General features: G+C 57.8%; 1 protein-coding gene across 1 annotated transcript; it reads right to left on the bottom strand.

The window, feature by feature from the left end:
- Nucleotides 1–189: 189 nt before the first annotated feature.
- On the bottom strand, nucleotides 190–23,831 carry LAMB3 (laminin subunit beta 3). Its single transcript, XM_064732810.1, has 23 exons — nucleotides 23,799–23,831; nucleotides 22,230–22,317; nucleotides 21,275–21,432; nucleotides 13,283–13,397; nucleotides 13,071–13,144; nucleotides 12,791–12,970; nucleotides 12,139–12,202; nucleotides 11,739–11,914; nucleotides 11,408–11,531; nucleotides 10,734–10,922; nucleotides 10,499–10,654; nucleotides 9,932–10,131; nucleotides 9,053–9,164; nucleotides 8,379–8,751; nucleotides 7,712–7,872; nucleotides 6,903–7,111; nucleotides 5,768–5,971; nucleotides 4,901–5,045; nucleotides 3,820–4,027; nucleotides 2,689–2,830; nucleotides 2,410–2,586; nucleotides 1,615–1,768; nucleotides 190–838 (listed from the first exon to the last, which is right to left on the bottom strand). Exons 1-23 carry the CDS (start codon nucleotides 23,829–23,831, stop codon nucleotides 702–704), a joined length of 3,579 nt encoding a protein of 1,192 aa, XP_064588880.1. The 3' UTR covers nucleotides 190–701.
- Nucleotides 23,832–25,239: the final 1,408 nt, after the last annotated feature.

The following is a 25,239-nucleotide window of genomic DNA, read 5'->3' as shown; positions in this document are numbered from 1 at the left end:
CTCTTGGTTATTCATACAGATCTGACATGGAAATGGTCTGTCAAGTCCCTCCTAAAGCTTTCCCTGTGCATCCCAGACCTGCCCCCACTGGTGTTTTTCTGGCAAAATGTTCTGCGGAAAATAAGCAGATTGTGGCAGAAAATCAAACAAGACATCTGCCTTCACCTTTGACTGTGAGCCTGTGTTTGTCTGATTTGCATAAATGTAGGGATGTTGTACAGAGGGAGATAAAATTCTCCACTTCTCTGATCTGCTTATTTGAAGGAAGATCTCAGAGGGAAGTACTGAAGCCGTGGCATGTTTGAAGAATTAACTGCAGCACAGATAAAAAGCTTGAGAAGACCCCACAGGAGGGCTTTAATTTGAACAGTGAAATTCAGCTTAAAGAGCTTGAATTGGCTAAAAGAAGAAAAAATAATTTCCTGGTTTATAAAACCCTCTGGAAACAACAACCTGGGGCTGTGTTTATTTGCCATGGGAGCCTGATGTCTCTCCCCCTTTTTCCTCCAACCACTGGGCAGCTCTGGCCAGTCCAGCCCCCTCCATGGGGGTGCTCCTTCGCTTCAGTGCAGCTATTTTCCAGAGGTACGGAAAATTAACTTGCTAAAAATAGGGAACTGGGCACAGGAGAGCTCCAGCTGGAAAGTGGGATGAGCGCAGCAGCCGGGGTGTGCAGGGGAGGCAGCCATGCCCCAGGCTGCTCAGGAGCAGCTCTCGTAGTAGGCGACTTTCCTCTTGATGCTGTCCCGGATCCTGCCCACCTTCTCCTCCAGCCCCGACAGCCGCGACACCCTGGACACCAGAGCCTTGTTGCCTTCCTGAATTTCTGACTCCAGAGCTGAGGAGAGAGGGAAGGGAAGGGAAGGGTTACGTGGTGGGGCTGGGCTGAGCCTCCGCCTCGCTGCTGCACAGCTCTGACAGGGCAAGAAAACCAACATGCTGCACTCCCTCTAAACAGCCCCCAGACACCGCTCCCTTTAGCTCTGAATGCCAAAAAATGGAAATGAGCATGTGGAGGAAAATGGGAGCACAGTGGCACTGCAGGCAGGGCTTCCCTTCATGGTGGCACCCTTGAAAACTCTCAATTTCCTGGCACAGCAGCAGCAGCTCCAGCCCACATCCCACCCTCTCACTGCCCAAAGTGCGCTGTCCCCTGTCACAGACATCTTCTATGGAAAATCCTTTCCTTAGGATTTTTCCTCCTGAGAAGCTGGGAGGCCTCAGGAACAAAATGTAAGCAATGGTTATCTGCTGCTGTGGAATGCAACAGGTGCATCTGTGATTGGTCTCATGTGGTTATTTCTAATTAATGGCCAATCACAGTCAGCTGGCTCAGACTCTCTGTCCAAGACAGAAGCTTTTGTTATCATTCTTTCTTATTCTATTCATAGCCTGCCTTCTGATGAAATCCTTTCTTCTATTCTTTTAGTATAGTTTTAATGCAATATATATCATAAAATAATAAATCAGCCTTCTGAAACACGGAGTCAGATCCTTGTCTCTTCCCTCATCCTCAGACCCCTGTGAACACGGTCACAGTCTCCCTCATCACACCACAGCAATCCAAGCCCTTCCCCATGGCACAATAATGGCACGGAGTTTTGAGAGCCTTACTTTGCATCCTGAGCATGATGCCCACGGTCTCCTGGAACAGCGCCTGTGCCTCCTGGCCGATGCTCTGCACCCTCATGCCCCGCTCGCCCAGCGCCGGGCCCTGCCCCAGCCGGCTCTGCAGCTCCGAGTACAGCTCCTTCACCTGGGCCAGGGCCTGGAAAGGCACAAACACTGCAGGTAACACCCAGCAGCCTGGGCACGGGCCACTGCCAGCGCTGGATCCTGCTTGCATGTTAAATGGATGATAAATGTTAAACAGAGCATTGTCTGTTACCAAATGTGTGCCAGTTTGTGATGCACCCACAGACCGACAGACAGCTCCACGAGGCAGGAGGCCTCAGGCAGGACAGACCAGAAATGAGGGGCCAGCAAGGGGTCTTAGGGCCGGGAATGGCCCCAGCAAAGGGCCTTAGGATTGGGAATGGCTCTGGAAAGGCTCAGCAGCAGGACGATGCTGTGGTGTGACAGCTCAGCAGCCATGCCTGCACAGGAAGATGCCCTGGCATCACCGAAGGCACAGCTGGCAGTGGGCACATGCCAAGTTGGTACCTGCTTGAGCTGGTACCTTCTGGACCCTGCTGATGCCTGCTCTGAGCCGGTACCTGCTGGACCCTGCTGGGCCCTGTTGTGAGCCAGTACCTGCTGTACTGGTGGCCTGCTGTGGTTTGGTACCTCCTGGGCCCTGCTGGTACCTGCTGTGATCCGGTACCCGCTGTGCCCTGTCAGCCTGCTGTGCCGCCGTCCCCGCTGTGTCCCCAGCCCTGCTCTGAGCTGGGCCCTGCTGTGCTTTGGTACCTGCTGTGCCCTGGTGGCCTGCTGTGCCGCCGTCCCCGCCGTGTCCCGCGTGTCCCCGGCCCTCAGGCGGTTCTGCTCCGTGCTGCGCTGCAGCTGCGACAGCCGCTCGGCCAGCCCGGCCAGCCCGGCCCCCATGGCCACCACGTTCTTCTCAGCCGGCCCGAGCACGGCCTCGATCTGCGGGCACAGGGATCAGAGTCACACCCAAACCCTGCCCGTGCCAGCCCTGCTGGCTGAGGGACACACACGGGGCACAGGGAGGCCGCCAGGGTCCCTCACCTCCTCCACGCGCTCCCGGATGAAGCGCAGCGAGGAGCCCGAGCCCCTGAGGGCCCCCTGCGCCTCCAGCAGCACGGTGCTGGCTCGCTGCAGGTTCCCCAGCACCTCCTCCACGCTGCCCTCCACCGCGTTCGCCCGGTTCCTGTGGAGAGGTGGGAAGCAGCCAGGAGTGAGGGTGGAAAAGGGCAAAGAATGGGAGTCCAGGGCACAGAGTTAAGACCAGGAGCTTGGGAAGCAGGAGAGGATTGCTGATTGCAAGGTCACAATGTCCCACCCCCAAAACCCACACATCTGGACTCCAGCAGGTCTCCTTGTGAGAGGAACATCAGTTCCACTTCACAGCCTCAAGCAGAGGAGACAAACTAAGAAGGAAGGCATTTATCTCCCCTTCAAACTAGTCCGAAACATTTATTTCATGGTGCATGACAAGGTGGCAAAGGGAAAGCAATAACCATGGAAGCAGTTCCAATGACCAGTTTGCTGCTCACAGTGGGACAGCTGGGGCTGGGTGACAGAGCCCTGCAGAAAGCCATGCTCCCCTGCCTCATCACTTCCAGCAGGTTAAGCAGGTGTCAGACACTGCCAAGGAGTTTACAGATTTATCCTGCTGACCTTCTCGCTGGGGTATTGCTGCAAGTCAACTTGTGACAAAGCAGATGCTCCAAATTGGCAAGGACACCCTGTAATTACTTTTTAAGGGTCTGTGGAATAATCGTCCCAACTTTCACCCAGAAAACAAATAGCCCATTAACTCTCCCCATGCTCTCTTGTGCAATTAGGATGTAGGTCACCAATATCAGCTAATACCAGGGCAACGCTGTCATCTCCCAGCACAGGCACTCGAGATAAGAGCAAAGCCTCCCCTGCTTTCCATAAAGCCCTTCTTGTCCTGGAATCTATAACAGGATCTATTCTGGGGAGATTTATCTGCACTGGGGCTCTGGGAGGTGTCTGGAGATTGCAGACTCATTCCTTTAGGCACTGGACGGACACAGGAGATCCTGGCCTAAACCTTCAGATTGTGCAAGTCAGGAGAGCTCGCGCAGAGCAAGATTGGAGCCCAGCTGAGAACCAGCAGCTGCAGCCCAGCCAAGGGACGCTCGGCTGGCCATGGCTTGAACCCCCACCCACCTGGCCTGCTCTGCCTCCTGCTGCAGCCTCTTGGCCCTGGCCACGTCCTCGGCCGTCTGGGCAAGGATGTCCTCGGGGCACTGCAGCTCCGCCGCCAGCTTCTGGATCTCGCTCATCCTCCTCCGGACTGCGGCAGCGTCCGTGGGGAGGCGCAGGGACAGGACTGACTCACTGATCTCCTGGATGGAGGCAGGGTCCGTGTCCTTGTCTGCAGACAGACAGCGTCAGGGAAGGGAGGAGGAGGGCAGACACCCATGCACGTCTCACACACATCTCCTCATTCCAGGCAGCCTCCAGCATCCCTTCTGGACCCACCTCCTTGAGTTCCACGCACTTCTCATTCACACCAGCAAAGCCTTCAGGAAACAGCTGAAAGGATGCCTTGAGTTTGGCCATGCTAACAGCATGGCTGAGCCCACAGCAGCCAGGCAGCCCTCACTGAGCAGATGAGGGTGTGTTTCAAGACAAGCCTTTTTTCATTTCACAAATACAAGTTAATAAATCAGAAGCAGGCAGAGCCCAAGGGACATTAGCCCCGCGATTAGCTCAGAAATATCTTCACTCATCATTAACACCAGGCAGCACCAAATGACCTGATTTTCTTATTCAGCTAATGCTCAGGAGGCTCATTATGTTATTACAATCTGTCTGTGAACAATAAGTCAACCCATCAGTTTGTAGGACAATAAGGAATCCTCATCTGATTAACAGCCTGCTCCAGAGAAGGGTCATCTGTCTGTCTGCCTGCATCAGTGAGCGTGGCCAAAAAACCTCAGTGCATCAGGTCACTGCTGGATGGAAACCCTCATCCCTGGAGCATCCAAGGGACACCTAGATGCTCTGGGCTGGTGACAAGGCAGGGATTGGGCACAACTGGGATTGTGACCTTGGAGGTCTGTGCTGAACCCAGTGATTCTGTGACCACTCCAAACAGCAGCTGTGCCACGCAGGAGGCAGGCTGCAGCCCAGCCCTGGTACCTGGCATGCAGGAGGCAGGCTGCAGCTCTGCCCAGCCCTGGTACCTGGCATGCAGGAGGCAGGCTGCAGCTCTGCCCAGCCCAGCCCTGCCCAGCCCTGGTACCTGCCAGGAAGGCGCGCAGGCGCTGCAGGAGCTGCCGTGCCCGCCTCACGTCCCCCTGGAGCTGTGTCCTGCTGAGCCCCAGCTGCTCCGCCAGGCGCCGCGTGCTGCTCTGGATCTCACTGGCCGACAGCTCTGTCCTCTGGATCTGCACACAGAAATCAGTCACTGCTGGGGCCTCTGCTCCCTCCAGAGCTCACAGCCCTGGCCTGGGCCAGGCAGGATGCTATAATTCTATAAAGATGCAGCAATACCCTGTTCTCACTGTGCCAGAGCTTCAAAGGGCTGTAAAGGTTAATGACTGAGGGTTGGGTCTGCAAAGGAGCTCTCAAAGAGAGGCAGCACCATTCAGCTTTTAAAAACATCTTTGAAATGAATTTTGAATCACTTTGAAACCTCACTTTCTCTTTGCAAGGCACAGAAAGAAGCTGCAAGAGCCCTAACCCATGAACTCTCTCTGGTTGCATCAAACCTGCAGAATCTGAGAGTTTTCCACATTCTCAGCCCTTCTGCCACACTGATCCCGACCCAGGAGGGAGAGAGGTTCCCTGTGCTGTGCCCAGTGCCTTCAGCTGGGGAGGCAGGAAACACACAGAAATCCACTCCAAAATCCCTGGGTTTCTGAAGCTGCCCAAGGGGTTAAGCCCTGAGGTGGGTATTCCTCACTCTCTGCTGTGGTAAGAAGAGCTCCAAGCATGGGATGGGCAGTGCCCACACTCACCAGCGGTGCACAGGCAGTGCCCACACTCATAGCTATGAACGGGCAGTGCCCACACTCACCAGCTGGGCACGGGCAGTGCCCACACTCACCAGCTGTGCACGGGCAGTGCCCACACTCACCAGCTGTGCACGGGCAGTGCCCACACTCACCAGCTGTGCCGTGTCCCGCAGCCGGGCGCTCAGGCTGCTGAACTCCTTGGCCGCCCGGCCGGCCGCAGCCAGGGTGCCGCTGGCCAGCGGGAAGAGGCCGTGGCAGGGCTGGCCAGCCCCGCAGGCAGAGCTGTTGTCCCGGGGGCACAGCAGCCCCTGGCAGCGGGCAGGGGTGCACGGCTCCGCTCGGGCCCCTCCGCACACCTGGGCAGGGAGAGAAGAGCTGGGGTTGGGCAGTGCCCGGCTGGACACACCGTGGTGCCCGTGGGGAGGCAAACGCAGCCCCACAGGGATGGCACACCCTGCCAGGGGAGCTGGGACTGCTGAGCCCGTGCTGCAGGAGCTGTGTGGGCACGGGAGGGAGCCCAGCAGGCTGGCACTGACACAGGTGGCACAGCTCAAAGCGCTGGAGATGTGCCAGTCAGAGAAGGGCAGGCAGAGCTGGATGCCCCCACCTGAGCCAGCGGCACCTGGTCAGCATGGCATCACCAGCCCCAGCTGCAGCACAAACAGGAGCAAAGCAGGAGCCAAGCCCCAGTAGCTCCCAATGAGTAACAGCACATCAGTGTGGAGCAAACCTCCGTGCAGAACCATCCCTGTGCCCTGCTTGCTTTGGGGAGAGCTGCACCTGGGAGCAGCAGCGCTGACTCTGGCAGCTGGCAGAGCTGCCCCCAGGCTCTCAGTGCAGCAGGGCACCTCCACGTGCCCAGCCAGGCCAGGCTGGTGGCTCAGAACGTGCCGGTGCCCCCAGCAGCAGAGAGGGGAGGGAGGCTGGTGGTCTCCACAGCAACCGACACCGAAATGGGTCTCCATGGCAATAACAGAGCGGTGAGGGAGGAATAAGAGAAACTCAGCCAGAAATTAAGGGGGTCTCAGAGATACAGAAGTGACGTGAGAGAGTCCCTGCAGGGAAAAGGGCGGGCTGGGAGGGGGTAGAGGGCAGGGTGTGGGATCTGTGATCTCTGGGCAGGGGATGCTCGGCCAGCTCTCCAGCTGAGTCTGTCTGGACAGAGCTTTGTCCTGCCGTGCCTGAGGAGAGGAGCAGGGCTGCAGGATAGGATCCTGAGCTCTGCAGGGCCCCCTTGAGAACCAGCCACACCCGTGGGCAAGTTAAAAACCCTCTTTGCATCCTCACCTGGTTGATGACAGGGGTGAGGTCAGGGCCCGAGGCCAGCTCTCCCTTCAGGGCCAGCAGCCGGGCCGTGTCCCCCGCCAGGTCCCCCTGCAGCCCCTGGGCACTGAGGCGGCTCTGCCTGGCCTGGGCCAGCAGCCCCGGGGCTCCCCCAGCCAGGCTGGCCGCGCTGCTGGAGCTGCGGTGGGCAGAGCGGATGGTCTGCAGGGCTCCTGGGGAATGAAGGTGACAAACGGCACAAATGAGTCACGAATCCCCTCGGGAGGCACTGCCCCTGCCCTGCGCTGCCTTCCTGCACAGGAGAGGGTGCAGGGTTAGTCACCATGGTATCACAAAAACTCCTTTTGGTTCCAAACATCTTCCAGCCATTCCCTCAGAGAGCTCCTGAAGGACTGGAGTGTAAACTGAACTCAGGGCTGGAGTGTAAACTGAGCTCAGGGCTGAAACTAAGCTGCAGCCAGCCCAGGCACACCTGCTGATGCTGGCCTTTGCCAGGGCAGGACAGATTTCAGAGTCTCTGCCCAGCTCCTGAGCAGCCCCATCATTCCCCTCCAGCATGGGCTGCAAGGAGGGTGGCCAGGACACGGAGCTCTGAGCAGACAGAGAGGTGCAGAGTGAGCAGTCCTGGCTCCCTTCCCCAGCCATGGGCCAGGCTGCGTGGGAAGCACCTGGAGAGATGTGTTTGCTGTTCTGAGGCTGACAGCAGGTTAAAATCTCCCTCTCATCCACCAGCCAGGGAGGAACCCCAGGCAGTCAGGCTGAGGTAAATTAATGACTGCAAATGAAGAGATGTTGCAGCTGCAGAGCTGTACCTGACAGGTCCGTGCTGAGGCTGCTTTCAAACTGGGTCTTCTTGCTCTGGTACTGGGAGCTGGTGACAAACAAGCTGCTGTTGAGGGCTTCCAGCTCCCTCGACAGAGAGGCAGTGTCATCCAGGAAATGAAGGTCGGGATTTATGCCTCGGAGCTGTTCCCTGGCAGAGAACAGGAACAAAATGAGAATTAGGGAGAGAGAAAAGCAGACAGAGAGCAGGGCTGAGAGGGCCACCTGTGCTGGGGCACTGCCAGCACCTGGCAAAGGGGCACTCCTAGGCCCAGAGACAGCCAAGGACATGCCAGGGCCTCGCAGGTTTGATGAGGGGAGCTGGGCACAGCCCCTCCACAGCAGGGCTGTGCTCATGCAGGGACCAGGAGTGAGGGATGTGTCCTGAGAGTGCCACCATGCAGCCCTGAGAGTGCCACCATGCAGGCTGCCCACACTCCTCCTGCCTCGGGGACATTGTGCACAGGACAGGCACAGGTGGAAGTGGGACAGGCACACGTGGGAGTGCTGCTCTGCTGCTTCCCTGCTCCCCTCATGAGCAGAGCCAGGCATGGCAGGGACAGAAACAAAGCAGAACCATGCAAGCATCTCCCAGAGAAACCCCAGCATCTCCCTGTGGATCAGGGCTGTGCCCCACGGGCAGTTCCCATCCCTCACCTGAAGGCAGTGAGCTCGCTGCCCGCCTGGGCCAGGCCCTGCTGTGTGCCAGGGGGGTGCCCCAGGATGCCCAGCGCCTGCTGCAGGTTGTCCTGTGCCCGCGCGAGGCGGGGGCTCAGCTGGGAGCCCCCCGTGCCCGCGGGCAGCCGCGCCGTGGCGTTGGCCAGGCCGGCCTGGCGCCGCTGCAGGAGCTGGATGTCCCCGTCCAGGGTGTGGAAGCAGGGGTGGCAGGGCTGGCAGCCGGGCTGGGAGCTGCAGTGCCCGCGCTGGCAGCGGTCACAGCGCTGCCCCGTGACCCCGGCACGGCACAGGCACCGGCCCGTGGCCTGATCACAGCCCCGCTCCTCCGTGCCCTGGAAATCACAGTCACACTCTGGGACAGGGAAAGGGAGGGAGAGAGAAGGGGGTGGTGAATAACTTCATATAGCTGTGTAAAATCAGCCCCTTAATTAGGGTTAGTGAGTCCCACCCCAAGCTGACATCCACGCCCTCCCGCTGGCACAGGCAGGGGAATGGGCAGAGGGTACCCCCAGGTACCCCGAGGCCTGGAGCTGGCACAGCCCCTGACCCTACAGGGCCAGCCCAGGGAGGCCCAGAACTCGCCCAAGGCTGTTATGAGGGCACTGCAGGGTAAATCTCTGCTCCCACCAGGGAGCCCCGAGCCCAAGCAGTACCTGTGCACCCTCCCCGAGCATCCCGGTAGTGCCGGGCTGGGCACTGCTGCTGCCCCACGGCCGAGCACGTCTGTCCTGTGAAGCCGTCCCTGCACGGGCACTGTCCTGTGAACTGAGACAGCAGCACGTCAGGGACGCCTGGCACAGCTCTGCCCCAGCTGCTTCTGACCACCCAAACCACCCATGGGCCATTTCCCCTCTCAGGCTGTGCCCAGGCTGTGCCCCTGCCAGGCTGCAGCTCTGGCACAGGATGCAAACAGGCTCCAAACAGCCCCAGCACCACCAGGAGGGGGCTCAGCCTTGTTTCAAAAACAAAGCAATCGCCCACGAGCAGCTGCTTTGCCATCTCGGGTCTCCTCCCCACGCTGAGCTCATTTGGAACCTATCTCAGGCTCTTAGAATTTGTCATGGTTTGGGGTTTTTTGCATTTAACTTTAATTTTCCCAGTTGCCTCTTAAGCCTGAAGTGGCACACATGCTTTTCATTGACAAATGAGCGTAATTAACTTCCCTCGCCTGGATGAAGATGTCTTATTAGGACTTCCTTGATAAATATCAGGCTTGTTAAGTGACTTAATCTTGCCTCAATAATTACCACTTCCTTTCATTTTCCTGAATAGTCTGTCGTGGTGTTTTCTAAGAATCAGGAGAAGCAAAATAGGAGTGGGATGCACTGGGGAACACACAGCACTTTTTGTGAAGGTTCCTATGGACAGGACAAAGGAGCCACCCAGCAGGTGGGTTTGATGCTCTGACAAGTGACACAGAGCTATGGCAGTGCCACCCTGGTCTGGGCAGCTCAACCCTGAGAGCCCCTCCCAGCAGGAAGGGGAAGGGGAAGGGGAGCCCCCAGGAGGAGGCTGCAGCAGGCTGGGGGTACCTGGTTGCACTGGGGGCTGCGGGAGCCGCGGGGGTGGCAAGCACAGGGCTGGCAGCCCTGCCCGCTGCCCAGGCCCCAGTGCCCGGCCGCGCACTGCCCGCAGTCAGTGCCCACCACGTTGGGCAGGCAGGAGCAGCTCCCGGTGTCGCCGTCACAGGGCACGGTGTCCTGCCGTGTGCCCAGGGCGTTGCAGGTGCACCCTGAAACAGGGAGGGGATGGCTGAGGAGCAGCCTTGGGAGGATTCCCCAGACACCCAAGGGGGGCTCGCCTCCCTCCCTGCCCATCTGAGCTCAGGAGAGCTGCACCAGCTCTGACAGCACCCCCAAACAGGAGAGCTGCACCTGCATCACCCCCTGAGCCCTGGGAGCACTCAGGACACAGCTGCACCCCCCAAACCTCACCTGCTCAACTTACACCTGAAACCACCCCCAGACTGAATAGGGAGCTTTTATAAACCTTTACAAAATGGGCACTTGGCTTGAAAACCCCAAACCACAGCCGGGCAGGACACGGCTCCCTTTGGGAGGGGGGACCCCAGGGGCAGGGGGTGTCCCAGGGGTACTCACTGCGGCACCCAGCGGGGTTGGCACCGGCCAGCTGGGCAAAGCCTGGCTTGCAGAGGTGGCAGCGGTCGCCCTGCACGTTGTCCTTGCAGACACAGCGCCCCGTGCCCGGGTCACACACAGAGCCGGGCACGGTGCCCTCGGGGTCACACTCACAGGCTGCAAAGGGGCAGGAAAGGGCCCAGCTGAGGGGGCAGCTCCGGGGGAAGGTGCTGGGGGGTTTTTGGGGGGCACTCACGCAGGCAGGCCTCGGGGTGGCTCAGCTCCCGCCGTGGGTTGCGGAAGAAGCCGCTCTGGCAGCGCTCGCAGTTGATGCCCTCGGTGTTGTGCTGGCAGCTGTCACACACGCCCCCGCCGGCCCCGCCGCTGGCCTGGTACAGCTCGGGGTCAAAGTGGCACGAGGACGAGTGGCCATTGCAGTCACACCCTGAAAAACCCCAGCCAACGGCTCTGATGGGGCCGGCACCGTGCAAATCCCCTGGCTGCAGCAGCGGCGGCACTAGAGGGTGCCCAAGGCTCCCGTGTGACACGGTGACACCCGTGACAGCCCCACGGTGGCACCAGGGCGCTGCTGCAGCCACGAGAGGCAAAGGTGCTGAGACACCTGTGAGCAGCAACCCCGCAGAGCCCCAGGAAGGGCTGGGAGCTGTGAGTGGGATTTGGGCCAGGTGGGATTCAGGCCAGGTGGGATTTGGGGCTGGGAGCTGCGGTTGGGTGGGCTTTGGGGTGGGGGCATTTGGGCCAGGTGGGATTTAGGGCAGGGGGATTTCAGCCAGGTGGGGTTTGGGGCAGGGGGATTTGGGCCAGGTGGGATTCGGGGTGGGGGCATTTGGGCCAGGTGGGATTTCAGCCAGGTGGGATTTAGGGCAGGGGGATTTCAGCCAGGTGGGGTTTGGGGAGCACTGGCCGTACGCTGGCAGGCGTGGGGGTCGCTGTCCTCAGCAGGTGCCCAGGGCCGGGCGTTGAACAGGGCAGCGCAGCGCTCGCAGTGTGGCCCCGCCGTGTTGTGCTGGCACACGCAGTGCCCGGGCACCTGCTGCACAGACAAGGGGTCACACACCCACCCTGGGGCAGCGGCTCAGCACAGAGCGTCACCCATTTGTGCCCAGCAATGAGCCTCCCACAGTCCATCCCTGGTCACTGTGGCCAAGGAGCACCCCAGGCTGGCAGTCCAGCCATCCCTGTGGTGCCCAGTTCCCTGCCAGAGCCATCCCAGCGATGCCCATGCCCATGGCCAGCTCACCGTGCCCTGCTGCTCCCCCGCAGGGCTGCAGTGCTCGGCGTGGCCGTGGCAGAAGCAGCTCCCCAGCACCTGCAGCTCTGTCACGGCGTAGAAGGTGCTGGGTGAGTGGTAGCCCTGGCGGGGGACGTGGGGCAGCTCGGTGAAGTTGATGCGCAGGTTGGTGAAGGGCCCCAGCCCTGGTGGGGACAGGGGACGGGTGAGCAAGGGAAGGAGGACGTGGCACAAAGAGCAGCAGCTGAGCCATCAGCAAACACCAATTGCTGCTCCTGGACAGCCCAGAGGAGCAGCTCAGGGTTCCCCAGGTGTTACCCCAGCTCAGCACTTCCCAGCACTGCCGGGAGAACCACGAGGAGCCTCACTCCCCTCTCCCTTCCCAGCCCTGCAGGAGCCCAGCACTTACTCTCAATGACCTGGCTGTAGGAGGAGCTGATTGTAGACCCCAGGTCTTGGACACTGAATTTCACCTTCGAGGAGAATAAAGAGGTTAAAAAGCAGGAAACTCGAGCTGCTGTCTGCTCTGGGCACTGTGTGTGCTGGACTTGCCTCTGCCCAAATTCACTAAACACAGGGGACACAACACCTGCCTGGCACAGAGCAGCAAAGGCGTTCCTGCAGAGGAGCAGGGATCTCCCCAAGGGCTGCCCTCAGCACTGCTGGGTGCCACGGGCCCCACCCCTCACCAGGTGTGCCAGGGTTCCATTCCCGCCATCCCTCACCAGGTGTGCCAGGTTTCCATCTCCCCCACCCCTCACCAGGTGTGCCAGCCTTCCATCTCCCCCATCCCTCACCAGGTGTGCCAGGTTTCCATCTCCCCCATCCCTCACCAGGTGTGCCAGGGTTCCATTCCCGCCATCCCTCACCAGGTGTGCCAGGTTTCCATCTCCCCCACCCCTCACCAGGTGTGCCAGGGTTCCATCTCCCCCACCCCTCACCAGGTGTACCAGGTTTCCATGCCCCATACATCACCATGTGTGCCAGGCTCCCAGGCCCCCCCCCATCCCTGCAGCCCTGCCCACCCCAGCCCCAGCAAGCCACAAGCCCCCAGTACCCACCGTGCCCCCGTGCCCAGGGTGCCCCCGCAGCTCCTGGCACCGAGGGTCGTGCCAGCCCTCGGGGGAGCCACGGGGCACGTGGGGGAAGGCGGTGGCACAGTCAGATGCCAGGTACTGCAGCACCTGCCACGTCCTGCCACCATCCAGGGAGCGCTCGATCAGCATCGCTGCGGGTGGCGCCTGAGGGCAGAGACAGGCACACGGGCTGGCACCGGGTTGGCACTGGGCTGGCACCATGCAGTGACAGCTCACAAGCACAGGAGCTGCCCCACACACCCACCCTGAAGTGCAGCACCACGCTGTGCAGCTGGAACATCTGCTCCAGGTCCAGCTGCAGGGACACGCGCTCCACACCTGCGGGCACAGAGGGCACCGTCACAGGGGGACATGGGGACAATACCAGCCATTTCCTCCTTTCCTCCCCGTCCCCAGAGCTCAGCACCGTGCCCTCCTCCCCTCGGGCGGGCTGTTGGCAGCAGTGTGTGCCCTCACCGTTCTGGGACTGCCACCAGCGCGCGCGGCCGGCCGAGGACAGCACGTTCTGCACGCGGTGCCCGCTGTGGCTGTGGGGCAGCCTCGAGTCACACCTGCAGCACTTCATGCTCCACTGCAAAGAGAGGACAGTGACCACCCCTGCAGCCCCTGCAGAGGCCTCGGGGGTGAGGAGGAGAGGCAGGGTGGGTGCATTGAGGATGAGGGAGCATCAGCACAGCTCAATGGGAGCTGAAGGGCCACGATCAGCAAGACTGACGACACTCAGGCCACTCAGTCTGCACACCTTGTTGAAAGCCACAGCTCAAGGTTTTATGGACTAAAATCTAAACCCAAAATGCCTTTGACTAACACAGATTTTTGGCAAACCATCAGAACTGTGGTTTTTTAAGCAACCCCCCGGTTTCCGCAATGCCAACACTGGTTAGAGAGCCCTTTGCAGCCTTTCAGCGCTGCTTTGCCCTTTCCACCCAGCCCAGGGCTGTCTGCAGACAGAAGGGCCTTTCTCTCCTATCCCAGGGCTCGGGCCGTGCTCAGCCCCCAGGGCTGTCCCCCGGGAGCAGAGCAGGAGCTCGCAGTGGGTCACAAGCCAGGGGGTGGAAGTCGAGTGGCTCAAAGTTCAGCCCTTCACTTGAGCAAGTGACCCGGGGAGTAAACAGAGATCCAGCACGGGCAGCGGGAGAAAGGCGTCCCCCGGGAGCAAACAATACCCAAATTGTCACTAACCAGGCAACGCTCCCTGCAGGCACCAGCGGCCACCAAGGGGCTGGATCAGGAACGGCAGAGATTGAGCAAGGGCCGGGACAGGGAAGGGATGGAGAGCAGCCAAGGATGGGGTGGGTGAGGAACACCAGGAAACCGGGATGGAGACAGCCGGGGGGGCCCAGGTGGGAAGGGAAGGGCTGGGGAGATGGGGAACTGGGAGATGGGAAATTGGGAATTAGGAGATCAGGAATTAGGGAAATGGGGAATTATTAGGGAGATGGGGAATCAGGAATTAGGAGATGGTGAATTAGAGGGATAGGGAATTTGGGAGATGGTGCCAGAGCCCACAGCAGCATCCCTGGGGACACAGGAAGGCCCCAACTAAAGCTCTTGGAGTGGATCCAGGGACTGCAGAGACCACTGGGAGGGGGAAGATGCTGCTCAGACCATGGAATGAAGGGCTCAGCACCTCCAGCCTGGTTGTAAATGGTATCCAGAGAAACCGAGGCAGTGCCCAAGGCCAGGCTGGACGGAGGTGTCCATGCCAGGGCACTGGAGCTGCATCATCTCCTCCAGCCCAAACCCCCTGGCAGTCTGAGGTGTCAGGGCCTGAGCGGCAGAGGAGGCTCCCAAATGGAGCAGTGGGACACGTCTGTCACTGTCACATCCCACAGGGATTAGGGAGGATGGAGCAGAGCGTGCCAGGGGTGGCAGAGCCAGCCCTGATGGCTCAGAAATGTCACCCTGGCTGCAGAGGGGGTCTGGGCCTGGCAGGGGCACAGCTGGCACAGGGAAGGCAATGAGACACCCTCTGCAGGGCTGGCAGGGGCTGCAGTGGCTCTGGGTGACTCCGGAGGCATGGCAGTGCTGGGAGTCAGAGGGGAATCAGCTTTCAGGGTCTGGGCAGGGCCAGGGGGTGACGAGTGACAAACAGCACTGCACAGGCACCCTGTGCTGAAACCTTCCTCAGGATGGTTAAAACAGAGGAGCCAAATCCCACCCAAACCCTAAAGAGGGTCGTCCATAGGGCTGGGGAAGGGACAGCAGGGCAGCAGCCACTGGGACACAGTGACACCACCATTAATGGCTTCCCCTTTAAAAGTAATTTGTGGTTCACAAAAATCAATCTGTGGTCTCATTCCTCACACAGCCCAGACCTGGGTCTGCTCTGTCCCAGGCCTGGGAACCTCCCCCAGCTGGGTGCACAGTGGGATCCTCACTTGGAACCCATCTGTTTCCGTATTTTCCACAATCTTTATGTTCTCTGTCTATAAATACCCCACACAGGAGTTGGCAAACTGCAGTATTTATAACAATATCACAAAGTAAGCAAACATCGCACTGAAAATATATAATCATGCCATTTCCCTGGCTCTACCAGCGAGAATCACAAATAATTTAATCGGGACTAGGCAGAGCTCATTTCAGAGAATGGCCACGAGCAGCAAATTGTCAGGGAGCTGCAGGAATTATCCACAGAAATAATCTAGTGAACAATTGCCAGCGGTGATTAAACTTCCCACCAGCCCTGACTGTGCTCAGCAAATGGGAAAGGAAGGTTTCCTGCAAGGGGAAAGGTTAATCTCGGCTAAATTATTCATTAGGAGTGACTCGTGCATAGTTATGAGCTCATTCACACAGCCAGGGACAGCGTGGCTCTCCAGCAGCTGCAGCCCCACTCAGACCCAGTGCTAAATCAAAATGAAGATTCAGGGTGTGAGACAAACCCTTCCCAGGCAGCCCAGGGCTGTGCTGGCTGCAAAAATCTCCTTTATTTTTTTCCTCCTCAGTTTTTAAATTAAGACTAAAATTAACACTGGAAACCAAATCCATGTCACATCCTTGCATGAGTTGTGAAACCCCTGCATTGCACAACAGCAGGATTTGCCCTGGGCAGCTGTGACTATGTGGCTCAAAGTTCCTTGGGACAGAGGGAATTACCAAAAATGAGTGAGGAGAGCTCCAGCAGCACGTCCCTGCTCCAGCCCTTTGCCATTTCCATTTCTGACCGGGCTCGGGGGATGCCTGGCAGCTCCAGGGGCTGCAGCTCTACGTGAGCAGAGGCAGGGCAGCCCTGGGGATCTGTCACACACATGATTCTTTATGGAAAATCCTTTCCTTGGGAGTTTTCCTCCTGAGAAGCTGGGAGGCCTCAGGAACAAACTGTAAACAATGGTTATCTGCTGCTGTGGAATGCAACAGGTGCATCTGGGATTGGTCTCATGTTGTTGTTTCTAATTAATGGCCAATCACAGTCTGGGTGTCTCAGACTGTCCCAGCCACAAACCTTTGTTATCACTCCTTCTCATTCTATTCTTAGCCAGCCTTCTGATGAAATCCTTTCTTCTATTCTTTCAGTATAGTTTTAATGTAATAAAATAATAAATCAAGCCTTCTGAACTATGGAGTCAGATCCTCTCTTCCCTCACCCTGGGACCCCTGAGAACACCATCCATCACAGGGGATCTCTCTGGGCATTGCTGGCTCCCAGCACAGCCTCCCCTCCCTGCCAGGCTCTGCTGGGAACCAGTGGGGAGGGAGGTAAAAGGGGCTCTGGGTCTGCAAGGGAATCACACCTCACCCTCTGTGCCTCCAGGCTGCTCCAGCCACCCCAAATCCGGGTTCTGGAGGCTCTGGGGTGAAGGCAAATTCATCCCAGACCTCTGAAAGATAATTCACAGCACAGTTGTGTGAGAGGGAAAACTCCTGTGCTCAGAATAAAGAGTCATGTCTCAGAAGTAAATGGAAAGTCCATAAAGAACAACCTGAAAGTGGCTGAGCATGGCAGCTCTGCGTGCTCTCCTCCTGCCCTGGCCTTGTGACCCAGCTCCTGAGCAGCTCCCTGCTCGTGCAGGGCAGCAAAGCTCACACGGTTTAACTGATGGCCCCTGCCCAAGGGTATTTCAGGAGCTCCTGCTGCCATTTTAACATGAGCAGAGAGCCCTTGAAATGAAACCCTCCTGGCACAGCAGCAGGGCCCAAAATAAACTGCACTTCTCATCAGCAGGGAGGGAGGCTGAGCTGTGCAGGTGTGGAGCAGAGACCCCTGCCAGCTTTGGGGGTCCCAGCTGTACCCCAGGGCACAGAGCCCTGTGCCAGGCAGCCCCTGGCACTCAGCCCTTGCACACCAATATTCCACAGGGACACCAATATTCCACAGGGACACCAATCACCGTCCCAGCTCTGTCTGGGAACACTCTGGAAAGCAGTGGGGATTTGTACACACACAGAGATTTGGGGTTATTAAATGATGGGGTCAGCAAAGGCCCCTGCAAAGCCAGGTTATGCCATTGCCTATTGCAGCCCCAGGACAGTTCTCTATTCCAGCACTACCTGCAGCACACAGCTGTGCCAGGCTCCTGGAGCAGGGCACAAATCCATTCCTCTGCCATGGCAAAAGGCAGCAGAAGCTCCCATGGCTCTGCCATCATGGCTAAACTTCCCAGTGAGCAACTGGCATTCCCTAAACTGGACTGGGATTCAGTTTGGGAGCACAGATCCAGCACAGAACCACGGGGAGCTCAAAGGGATCACTGAGTGCAGCTCCCAGGACCCCCCAAAATCCCCAAAACCCCAGCCTGGGCCTGAGGTTCTCTGTGCCATGACATCAGTGTCACTTTGGAAATGACACTGGAAATGAGCTCTGAGGTTTGCTCAGACACAGAGAGGGCTCTGCCCCCAGCTTGGATTTACCCCAGATTTAGGGGGCAGCAGATGTGGGTAAAAGCACAAGTTGGACAAACCTCCCAGGGATGAGGTTTAGGAAATGCAGTTCCTCTCCCTCACTCAAAAGCAAGCTCGTGGGCGCTGCTTTCCTCACCCCATCTGTTCTCACATCAGCAAAACCTCATCTGAAACCCGCCAGGCTGATCTGACAGGCTGCAAAGCCCAGACTGCAGCAGCTTATCCCACACCCCACCCGGTGCCAGGCAGGGAGGAGGTGTCTCCCAGCATGTGCCAATCTGCACCCCCAGGCCAGAAAATGAGCTGCAGAGAAGGGAGGAGGGAGCAGCCACGGGAAATGGGCTGTTGGTCCTGGGCAGGTGGGGGGCACAGGGAGTGCCTGAACGCCTGGTGAGATCAGCCCTGAGCAGCAGCCTGGGCTTGCTGCCCACCTTCAACCCCTCAGGAGCACAGACTGGGCAGGCAAACCCCTGACAGAGAAAAGCCCAAACCAGAGCCACGCTTTGGTCCATCCAGCCTGGCTGGATTGCACAGATCCATTCCATGGCTCTGTGCAGAGCTGGCTGGGTGTGAGGGAGGCTGAGTGGGAGGCACAGCTCTCCCTGCTCCAGCCCTGGGTGGGCTCCCAGCTCCCTGAGGGACTCGGGCAGGTGGCCCAGCACCAGCACAGCCCCAGACCTGTCTGGCACGTCCCTCCCAGCAGATATTGGCTGGTATTTTTGGAAGCAGCCAAAGAGGAGCCGGTGCTGAGGCTCCAGAGCAGCGCTGCCAGGCAGCTGCCCCCATCCATCAGCACAGGGAGCCTGTGCTGTGCCAGGGGTGGGCTCACATCTCCCTGCCTGGAGCCCCATAGACTCACATCTCCCTGTCGGGCTCCCACAGGTCCCTCTGGAACTCTCCTCTCATCCCCCTGGATGGCTCTGTGGCACCAGAGCTGGTACAGGGCACTGCCCACCCTCCACATCCACCAGGCACCCACAAAGCTCAGGTGAGACAGGCAGAAAATCCCATGCAAACAACGTTTTAAACATCAAAAGTGTCCCAGGGCTGGAGGGTGAGGAGTCACAGCCTCCAGGAGCTCAGGGACACAGCTCTGCTCCTGCCCTGTCCTCTGGCACAGGATCTCAAAGGATGCTCAGGGCGTCTGTGAAAGCCTCTCTGAGCCTGCCCGTGGCTGCAGGAGCAGTGGGGGCTGCTCTGTGCTCCTCAGAGCTGTGCACACCTTTAAATTTACATATAGATCAGATAGATTTACATCTATTATGATATTTTCATATATTCTGATATATATATCAGATATATTTACCTGTATTCTGATATTTTTCATGTATTGTGATATTTTTAATGTATTCTGATACATATCAGATACATTTACATATATTCTGATATTTTTCATATATTCTGATATATACATCAGGTACATTTACATATATGCTGATATTTTTCATATATGCTAATATTTTTCATATATGCTAATATATACATCAGATAAATTTACATATATTCTGATATTTTTCCTATATTCTGATATTTATATCAGATATATTTACATATATTCTGATATTTTTCATATATCCTGATACATATCAGATATATTTATGTATATTCTGTTCTAGAGTTAAAGGAAGCCTCATGCTAACTGAGGCTGACCCACCCCCAGTCCATCCCAGCCCATCCCACCGAGCATCCCTCAGCCCCTCCCGACCCCAGGCCCATCCTCTCTGCTTTTCCCGGTCCATTCCCGTTTCCCTGCCCCGCTGGCTCCATCAGCAGCCCGAGCGTTCCCAGCCGGGCCATTGCCCTGCCCGGGCTATAATGGGCAATGCCGAGCCCCGGCCAGGGATGGAGCAATCGGGAGAGCAAAGAATAAAGGTTACAGGGATCCGGGGCCGGGCAGACAATGGAGCAGAGGCTGCGGCTGATCAGTGACCACCAGAGTTGCAAAATTGGGCCCTGGGGCCGGCAGGAGCAACTCCTGGTCCCCTGCCCTCTGCTGAGCTTGCAAAACCACCCCCGGATCTGTGCCTGTTTGGCAACTGAGCCACAGCAGGGCTTGTCACCAAAAAAGTGCCCTAGAGTCTATAAAAAGCAAGCCCGTTTAATTTATAGGATGGGAATAGGGAAATCGAGTTCACTTTTGCTTAAATTAGGGAAGTAGAGAAAGGGAGGGAAGAATTAGGAAATGCTGAACCCGTGGGGATTTCTCCCAAGTTGAGAGCTGGTATAATCAAACCTCCATCAGCAATTACAGCTGCAGAACAGAAATCAGGGGATTTGCTCTCAGAAACTCTGACTCTCTCATTTCAAAAAAGGAACAAAATGTCAGGAAGAGAAGAGCCCATTCCCAGAGCTGCAGAACCCAGCTCAGCACAATGTTAAAGGCTCACATCCCCTTTAACCCTGCTGCTTGTAAGGCAAGGGACGAGGGACACGAAAACCAAAGAGTTTTGGGATTTGTAGCCTGGAAGAGATGAGTGCAGCCCTGCTCCTGCCTCCCTCCCTCCCTGGCCCTGCAGCCTCATCTATAAGCAGAAATTTGGAAGGAAAAGCTAATTAAGCCACAGGAAGCAGTTGGGGTTTATTTGTGAGCACAAACGCTGATCCCTGGGAGCAGCAGAAGAGCTCCAGAAAAAGGGAGTGGAGGAAATGCCTGACTGAGACTGCCAGCAGGAAAAGGACCTGAGGGAGGGGAGATGCTGCGGCCAGCCCAGCATGCAGGAGGATTGGATGCTCACACCCCTCTGGGACAGGAGCTGCCCCTCCTGAGCTCAGGGATGAGTGGAAATGTGTCCAGCCCAGCCAGGACACCACAAATCCACAGCCACAGCTTGGCCTGCAGTTAGCAGGGGATGGAAACCACAAGGCTGACTCACAGGAGCTGGGCTCCAGTGCAGAAAGCTCTGCCCCACTGGGGAGCTGCCACTCCTTTCCTCTGGAGCATCCCTTCCGAGCCTGCCTGTCCTGCACTGAACCCTCGGGGCTCCTCCCAAGGCATTTTCAGGGTTAACAGCAGCCACAGAAGGCTGCAGGAAGTGCTCACACCGGGGACACATCACTCTGCAGCTCCCAGATCTGTGCTCAGGCAGATTTATCCCAAAATTCTCCCTCTGGCTCAGCAGCAGGGTGGGAATCTGCAGCTGGATGCAGCATCATCCCCCAGCAGCATCTCCTGCCCCCACACAACCAGGGACTGGAAACAACTTCAGCAGATTTTCCAAGCTGGAATGTTCCCATTTATGACACATAAAATACAGGTTCACTTTATAACTGAAATGCCCAGGGACAGGAGTGTTGGGGATGGTTTGGCCACAGTGCTCCATGCCAGAGCCTTGCTGCCCTTGGTGCCCATGCCCTGTGGCTGCCTTGGTGCCAGCTCAGCCAGGGGGATGGCAGGGAAGGGCTCCAGGGACAAATCCCAGCATCACAGAAAGATTTGGGTTGGAAAGGACCTTAAAGCTCATCCCAGTCGGGACACATCAGAGTTCAGAGCCCCCTCCAGGCTGGAGCATCCCTACGGGGTGGGGAGGATGGAAGAAGGGAGGATGAGGGGAGGAAGGCTCTCCCGCCCCCGGGGGAGCTCTGGGTGCAGGGAAGGGGCCGTACCTGTCCGTGGGGAGTGCAGTACGTCTCGGGCTTGCTGAGGCCGCAGGTGGAGGAGGCTCTCAGGTGAGGGGCCCGGCCCAGCAGCAGGTCCCCGGGGGCCGGGTAGCAGGCACCGCCCTGGGAGCAGGATCGCTGTGCTGCCAGGGGCTGCAGGGCACCTGCAACAGCGGGAACGGGGGTCAGGGCGGTGCCAGGGGGCACGGACAGCAAACAGCCCCACAGACAGACAGACAGGAGGCACAGACAACAACCAGCCCCACAGACAGACAGACAGACAGGGGGCACAGACAGCAACCAGCCCCACAGACAGACAGACAGACAGGGGGCACAGACAGCAACCAGTCCCACAGACAGGGGGCACAGACAGCAACCAGCCCCACAGACAGACAGACAGACAGGGGGCACAGACAGCAACCAGTCCCACAGACAGGGGGCACAGACACCAAGCAGCCCCACAGAGCCAGGAGCTGCTCACTGCACCAAACCAGCCATGCCTGGGACAGCCTCCCCAGGGCATGTGTGAACAAGAAGGGTGTTTCACTCTGAGGTGAACTATTTTTTTTTTTAATAACAGTGCTTTGTACTAAGAGTTACTTCCAAAGCACCTCCTTGCCCTGGGCTGCAGGGATGCTCTGTGCCTTGCCCATCGAGCTGAGCAGCCCTGGTCGGTGTCCCCTGGTCCTACAGCTCAGGACAGAGAGCAGGCTCCTGCCACCCCCCAGCACTGCAATCCAGCCCAGGCTCTGCTGCTGCTGCTGCTGCACAGCTGCCATCAGCAGCATTGCTCTTTGCTGAGCTCCCATCAGCAGCATTGCTCTTTGCTGAGCTGCCATCAGCAGCATTGCTCTTTGCTGAGCTCCCATCAGCAGCGTTTCTCCTTACTCAGCTCCCAATACCAGCATTTCTCCTCACTGAGCCGTTCCCCTGCTCTCTGGCAGCCCAGGGTGAGCCTTACCCAGCAGGACGAGCACTGCCCATGGCCACAGCTGGCAGCCAGGCTCCATCCGGCCACAGGCACAGCTGGGGAAGAGTTTGAAGTGAATCTGAAAAGAGCAGAAATGTCAGTTCAAAAGCTCAGTCCGGGTTCTCCTTCCTCCTCACTTCACAGGGAGGTACTTTTAATTAATCTACACAGAATAGCATGGGGGAAAAAAAATCAAGAATAATGAAAGGAAAACCAGATGCTGAAACTGAATTTGCCTCCAGCGCAATGAGCCCCTGGCCCAGCCCTGCTGGTGCCGGGTGGGATGGGGTTGGAGGGATGGAGTGCGCACACACAGAGCCCTGCAGCCCCCAGGCACACTCTGGGTGCCTCCCGTACCTGTGCTGCCCCAGCCCCTCCGTGTGCCCCAGCCCCAATCCCAGATCCAAACCGGCACCATGACCCCAGCTCACATTCCAGGAGAAGCAGAAATCCATAAAAACCTCCCGTGAGTGTTTCCCGCAGGGAAAGGAGCCCCGTGGGACAGCCCAGGGAGGGAACGCTGCCAGCACACACCCGCAGCGAACAGAAACCTCACCTGCCCTGTCCCCTGTGGTGTCCCCTGTGTCCGTGTCCGTGTCCCTGCTGTGTCCGGGTGCCCGGCAGAGCTCCGAGCGCCGGCCGCTCCTGCAGGCTTTAAACGCGCCCTGCCTCACCTGCAGAGAGGTGCTGTGGGTGCAGCGATGACAAAGGAGTGATTCAGGGTGAGCCCCAGACATCCACACCCTGTGAGCGCAGCGCGGCTCCGGCAGCGCCGGGCGGGCACGGGCACGGCGGGGGAAACGCGGATGGGGCTGTTTGACACAAATGGGCTCCTTTAAACCCAAATGGGGGCTGTTTAACCCGAATGGGGGCTGTTTAACCCAAATGGGCTCCATTTAACCCAAATGGGCTCTGGGCTCTGTTTAACCCAAATGGACTCCATTTAACCCGGCTGGGCTTCGTTTAACTCAAATGGGCTTCGTTTAATCCAAACGGGCTCTATTTAACTCAAATGAGCTCCGTTTAACCCAAATGGGCTCTGTTTAACCCAAAAGGGCTCCCTCCAGACAGGGCTGGCTCGCTGCACTCACTCCGGCTGCCAGGGCAGGGCAGGGCCGTTATGCTAATGGAAACACAACTTTATTATTGTTATACTGCTGTAGCAAAGTCAGGAACGTCTAAAGCCCTGTTTGGAGTGAGGGCAGCCCAGAGCGCAGCCACCACCCCCAGCGCTGCCCACATGCTGAATTCCAGCTAAAACTGCTTTTCATCCTCAGCAAAATGGAGCCCTTTCCATGTTCTCCAGTGAAACAACCCCAAAGCTCCTGTCCCGCACTGGTGGGGGCTCAGCAGGACCCTCCAGGAGACTCCAGGTCCCTCCTGTTGTTGCCGTCGGTGTCACCCAGTGCCATCCGCACCCGAGGGACACAGGCCCGCCAGGCTGAGGGCCAGCAGCTCCCAGCAGGGCTGCACAGAGCTGGAATAATAAAAAATAAAAATATCGTCCCTCGGGCTACGGAGTGTGCGAGCTGGGCTGAGGCGGGGCACACCTGGGCACACCTGGGCGTGCTCGGCAATGCGGTAACGCCGCATTCCTGCTCCCCAGCCCCGCCCGGGGCAGCAGGGAGGCAGAACAAACCCTGGAATGTCTGAAGGGAAAGGAGGGAGGGATGGGACGTGCCCCGAGCTGCCGGCTCATCCTCGGCACGGCCGAACCCTCAGCGGCACCTCGGGGGTGTGAAGGGACCCCGGAGAGCCATAACAGGGCTAAACATCACCTGCAGCTCAGGGTCCGCAAGGTCTAACAGGATCCCAACCCAGGGAAAGGATCGTTTATAGAATATCAACTGCGAACCAGTGAAAATGGGAGAGGGAAAATCAGCTGTGGACAGGTGGGCGCTCAGGGACAGGGGATCCCAAAAGCCCTGGTGACAGGGTGGTGGCAGGTCCGGGTTCTGGTGGCAGGTCCAGGTTCTGGTGGCTGTCAGACCTGGAACAGCTGCAGTGCTGTCCCGGGTGGCAGGGAGGGAATGTGCTACAGGTGGAGATTGGAACTGCTGGTGAAAATGAAAATGAAAATGGTGATGGTGAAAATAAATGCGAGCGCTGGAGCAGTCTGGGGTGGGTGGGACAGGCAGGGGGATGCTCACAGGGCCCGAGTTCCTCTCCAGCCCGTGCTGAGCTGTGCCAGGCTGTGCCCGCAGCCCTCCGAGGGCTGGGCCAGACATTCCCTGGAAAACAAACAGCATTATGAGCTCCTGCAGGAAATCAAACACCATTATGAACTGCTGCAGGAAATCGGCTCTGAGTCACGGGACATCCCCTGCCCGGGGACACTGCCCAGGAAAACCGAAAACCGCTCCTGCAGGGGCAGATCGTCACCAAAAACCTCTCCTGCAGGAAAACCTCTCCTCCAGGAGCAGATCAGCATCCCTGCTGCTCCCCGTGCCGACAGAAACACAAAAGGAACCGAAATCAGCGGCACAGCCCTGCACAAAGAACATTTAATCCCTTGAAATGCAAAACCTGCGCTAAGGAAAGGGATGCTGCTCGAGGATGGTTTTATAGTTCAAGCACACAGAAAATGAACAATACTTAATGCTGCTGTTACACTTTTCATTGAGGGATTAACAATGTCTGAAGCACAATTCCTGAAAGCACACGAGCAGCTGCTTTACAATGGAAAATACCAGGCACAGGGATGATTTCCTTCTGCTGAGCAGGATCTTGGCACAGAGAGGGCAGAGTCTGGACTCCCAGCCCCTGACTGCCCAGAGCTGGATGAAATCTCCCATCACAGCCTGAGTCCTGTCAGGTGCTGCTTCCCTTTTTGTGGGAAATACCTGCAAGGGCCACGGGACATGGAGCTGGAAGCACTGAATCTGCTTGGGAAGAGCAGAACTTGGGAGGGTTTGTCAGGGGTGAGAAGTTTTGTCTCATGTTGTAACTTTCTGATAACCCTCTCGGTTGGAAGATTAATGATATCAGTAATAAAAGAGGT

This window comes from Zonotrichia leucophrys, chromosome 26 (genome assembly GCF_028769735.1).
Source record: "Zonotrichia leucophrys gambelii isolate GWCS_2022_RI chromosome 26, RI_Zleu_2.0, whole genome shotgun sequence".
In the NCBI taxonomy this organism is placed as follows: Eukaryota; Metazoa; Chordata; class Aves; order Passeriformes; family Passerellidae; genus Zonotrichia; species Zonotrichia leucophrys.
This window is presented reverse-complemented; position numbering and strand designations above follow the sequence as displayed.